At 30.1% G+C, this 5,158-nt stretch overlaps 1 protein-coding gene across 2 annotated transcripts in view; it reads right to left on the bottom strand.

Moving 5' to 3' along the window:
• Positions 1-1,730: 1,730 nt before the first annotated feature.
• Positions 1,731-5,158, bottom strand: part of LOC106459869 (nudC domain-containing protein 1-like) — a 33,954-nt gene continuing 30,526 nt past the window's right edge. For both annotated transcript variants that reach the window (XM_013919541.2, XM_013919542.2), the window contains exons 7-9: positions 3,905-4,052; positions 2,976-3,092; positions 1,731-2,258 (exon numbers count right to left, since the gene is read on the bottom strand). In XM_013919541.2, the coding sequence (XP_013774995.1) occupies positions 1,788-2,258; positions 2,976-3,092; positions 3,905-4,052 (736 nt within the window). In that variant the 3' untranslated portion in view covers positions 1,731-1,787. The remainder of the gene's footprint in view (positions 2,259-2,975; positions 3,093-3,904; positions 4,053-5,158) is intronic.

Here is a 5,158-nt window from a genome sequence, read left to right as displayed (position 1 = left end):
TTCGTTTAATCGTAATTAACTTAGTATAGTAAACGAACTTAAGTTACGAACGAACTTTAAACTTTAACTAAAAATAAACTATATATAACTAATACAGACTAAAGTCAAAAAAAAAAAAGAACCAGTGGGAAGGGGAAACATAAAAAAATAAAACAACAACCTGGCAGATCCAGATCAATTGTCTGTAAATCATATACTGCATCAATGGCCCCAAAGTACATAGAGTTTTTTGGGGGCAATAATAAAACTATGAAACCTAACATACAGTCCAGCATGTTATCCATTGGGCTGTGCTCACCCCTAAAAGTTTTATCAATTCACTACAAGGTGCTGTTCAAGTGACCAGCAGAAACAATACAATATTTATAAAATAACACACTATTAGATATCCTACATACTAGTCAAGCTCTTCATAGCACACCTCCACAAAATGTAATGTTGGTGATATAACTGATGCCTTAGTGTTAGTGTAACTGAAGACAAGAAAGCAATATGTAAATTGATTTTAAACCAGGATAACCTGGCACTTTTCCTAAAAGCATAAGTTTGTTCAATTTCAGTAATAAAAAAGAAAACTTTAAAATGACAACAATGAATGGGTTATGCAAGTCAAAATAGGCCTGTTTAAATTTATTGATTTGTTTCTTTTCCATATCAGCAATATCTCAGTTCCTATACAAGTATATACTGAGAACCAACCATACACTATCATCTGCTAGTTACAGTTGAAAAGGTCTTATGCAAGTAAAAAATTTATTACAATAAATAAAACAACTACCTTTCTGGCTCATGAAATTTATAGATTCTTCTGTCTGACTTATGTTTTATTGCATTAGAAAAAACTCTTAAGTTTTTAAGTAGGAGCCTGGTAAACTGTCAAGAGTAGTAAGTCATACAGAAATCATTAATATTTCTCTATTAGTTTACAATACTTACTTAATCTACTACTACATAGCTTCCAATAATGAGGTAAATATATATATATTTTATAATGATTGTATAATTACCTACTCAAAAGAGAAATGACTATACAATTAAATATTCACGATATATCAACGAACTCAGAATCTGTTATTCTCAGATGACAAATTGGGGCTTTTCTCTAAAAAAAATGTGGCTAAAAAAAAAAAACCTCATAGATTAACCTTTAATAACAGATATAAATGAAGTTGTCAAAAATATGACAACAAAAACAACTGGTCCACTTCTGAAAGTCTTTGAACAAGCTTAAGGTAAGAGCTTGTATCCTTATTAATCAAATAATGGCGAAGGATAGGCAGAGCTCTAGGAATCATGTGTTGAGTTTACTAAATAACATCACTAAAAAATTATAGAAACAATCACAATCTTAAACATGTAACATAATGTGAGATTGAGCTTAGACCACCTTCATTCACAGTTTGAAAGCAAGAAAGTATTTCAAAAACAACCACATTGAAAAATCTTAAAATATCTTTACCATTGGTAAATTACAAATTCATAAAAAAAGTCACTTTTAAATTACTAACTTCTTAAGTCTCAAACTTTTAAGCAATGTCAAATGTGTAAATTTTTCACTAAGTAAATCAATCTTGCAACAAATGATAAAACATGTATAAAATCTTAAGCAAAAAAAAGCAAAAGGTGAATTAATCAAATACTGTGACAGAAACAAGCTGTGACAGAGATATAGCTTCTAAAACAAAATCTACACAAAAAGTATATGAATATGTAATGTAGGGAATCCAGTATTTTCTTTTTCAAAATCCACTTTTATTACTTCGCAAATGGTTATACAGGCTTGTTTTTCAACTTTCATTTATTTTAATAGCAAAAAGGACATATTTGCTTAAAACAAAAATGCAATGTTTACAAGCTTGTAAGCCCAAAATTGCATCACATTGTTCCAAGTTCACAACATGCTGCTTCGCAATGCTAGATACCTCCTGACCTGTTTTACGATTCCTTAGTTCTATAGCAGCATTCAAAGATTCTGGTTGTCTGTAAATATAGATATGGCGAGTGTTATCACTAAGAACTGCATAAGAAAAGTCGGGGCTTCCAACTATGTATTTCCGATCTTGTTTGGAAGCTTGCACAAAACCAAGAGCCGGGAAAGTAGCTATGTGCTCAACACGGAACTGTTCTGGTTCATCTTCACTTAGTACATTTTTTGGTTGCCATAAAAGCCCATCAACATCATGACGTAAACATAATGTTGGTAACTTCTCTGGTGAAACCATAGACTGGAAAAGCCACTGATGACCTCCAATATTGCTCTAAATAAATACGAAAAATGAACAAAAGACTGATATTTATCAAAAAATGGTTGCTTATACAAAAGAAATACAGCAACTTTATAGACATACGTAATTCTTTGAAACACGATATTCTCATATACAAAAAAAAACAACAAAAAACTTTAAATCATTGTGGTTAAATTTATCAAAGTGGAATTTAATACTTTATTTATAAGAATAGTATAAAACACAAACATTTTAAATCAGATTATAGCACAAAAAATGAGATGATCAATACAATATATGCTACATTCAAAATTTAAGACTACGAGTAGTTGTACCAAAAATCTTGAATACAAAAACTGGAAAAATGTTTTCACAACCAAATAAAAATAATTATTCTCTTTCTTTTTAGGACTGACATAAAAAACAAATGAAAAAAAGAGCTATACACCAAAGTAGATGTTAATGGAAGAGACATTCAGTTGAAAAATAACTTTATAGTGATTATTAGCACTACTTATAGTGACCAGGTTCAAAAGTAAATTACTACAACATACTTTATATTTTAGAATATCTAAAAGCAAATTCCTACTCTTTTTCTTTCTCATCCAAAATTGTATAGACTTTTAATCACAACAGTTTACTCTATTATTCCTAAGGAAGTATGATTGGCACTACTTTAAAAAAAGAATACTTTGAAGAAAAGGAATATCATACTCAGAGGTACTTTTTTCAACCTTGTATTATACTCACCTGATGAGTCACATGGTGGCTGTCTCCCTCTAATCTCAAGAACATAAAAAACTCTGAGGAAACATCACATTCTTCCAGCTGATGAGGATTGTACGCTGGTTTAGCAGAACCATCAATCTATTCAACATGAAGATTACAATTTTTTCAGAAATACTGTTAAATGAGCTTTAAAAGAGTTTTCTTCAAATATGCAATGCTTTATTGATAACATTAAAAAAATTAATAAATTGATAATCACTTACTCTGGGAACACTCAAAGCATTCAGTAGCTTAACATGAATTTAAAAAAATGATTTGTACTGTTAAAAGAATGTTTTAACTTAAAAAAAACCTATATATAAATTTGAGCTAAACTATATTTTTCTTATATGCCATCACTTAATGTATATTATTCTTCATAACATATAGACTTTAATAGTTTTATGTGAACATCAGAATTAGCAAGATGTCAAATGCAGAGTATAATATTTTCTCGTTAAAGCCTTTCAAATAACTCCCAAATAGAACAGAAGCACATTATAACTTTTATGAAATAAAAGAAAAACATTTACAGAGCCAAGAAAGCTATTAGGGATCAAGTCAAACTACAAAACATACTATTTAGAATATCATTTATAAATAATTTGGATTTCATAATAAACCAATATCATCATCAAATGTTGCAATTCAAGAAATTTTTGTGCACATAAATTGCTCTTATATTTTCTTTACATCACATATAGCAATGGATTACCAATTAAAATATTGTTGGCACATAGATCAGAAGATGTCCAACTGAAGTGTTATTTCATAATATCTTCTTTCTACCCAATGTAATGCAACACAAACATTCCTCACTGGTAAGTTAACTTTTTCACAGTTTGTTAGAACTTAATAGGGACAATGAAATACCCAATATTACAATACATTGGAAGAAATGTAATTAATACCAGCTCATTTTCAGATGTTAGATGAGCAAGACGGTTATGAATTTCTTCCACTAATGCCGGATCCAACACTTCTTCACCACGACTATCTCCTTTGACTAATTCTTGCCAAACCAAGCCTGTTTCCTTTTTTGTTAGAATAACTTCCAATCTATCAAGGAAATTGTGTTTACATAAATTAACAAAATAATGAAATATAACTTACTTTAAACACTCTAAGACAAATTAAAAGTGATTTCACAGCTACCCCTTATAATACAGTATGAATTATTTTATTATGGAGCAGAATAATAGTTCCAGACTTTTTTATCATAAACTTGGGAGAAACTCGTGCTTTGCATAAAAAACGTTTTTGACTTGTTGTGGTATTTTGTACTTCTGTGCAGAAAGTTTATAAAATATAAAGGCAGTGCTGTGTATTTGAAGTAATTAAATCAGTTAAGTGACCTATCTAGACTACTCACATAAGAGGTTTCTGAATGAACCTGATGCCAGGTTAAAATTGTTGCACGACACATGATACCCAACAAACCACCTCTAGTACAAAAGACACTTTCAGACAAATGGTCTGTTCAAAAGTGACAAACTGATATACTTACCTAGTAAGAGAAACCAGATCTAGTGATGCTTTGAAAACCTGGTATTAAAACTCAAAATGTGACATTAAACTGTGTGTTTATAAACAAGTGATGAAATTCACACACAAAACCTTAACATACACTAGTGTCTGAGATGGGGCTTTGAAGGATGATAGATACATTCTCCAAATACCATTCCCTTTGCAATGCAGAGCATTATCTACCCCCATCCCTCCTTTCCACATATGATGATATCATCTGTGCTTCCCTACCCCTAATTACAGTTTTGCAGTTTAATTATGCTCAAAAACTTCCCACATATGCACACATGTTACTTGTCTAATTATGTAAACGTTACCCACCATTTATGTCTTTCATGCAAATTTGACCAAGAACCCTCAAACCACTTGTATCAAATATTTCCCTTTAACTAGCAGGGTAACAAGAAAATAACTCAACTTCAATGAAAACGAGCAAACTGAACAAAGCTTTTAGAATACTCTGATTGACATCAATCTTAAAATCTTGGTAATTTTTTTAACACACTCACTATGTTTAATATAACTCAAATCAGGCCATACAAAATTTATAGAAATTCCATTACTGAGAAGTTTTTACTTTTTTAATGTATACATGTTTCTTAAAATGTAAAAAAAAAAAAAAAAAAAAAAAAAAAAAA

This window comes from Limulus polyphemus, unplaced genomic scaffold (genome assembly GCF_000517525.1).
Source record: "Limulus polyphemus unplaced genomic scaffold, Limulus_polyphemus-2.1.2 Scaffold671, whole genome shotgun sequence".
Lineage (NCBI taxonomy): Eukaryota > Metazoa > Arthropoda > Merostomata > Xiphosura > Limulidae > Limulus > Limulus polyphemus.
The sequence above is the reverse complement of the archived record's forward strand: the minus strand, read 5'-3'. Positions and strand labels throughout refer to the sequence as shown.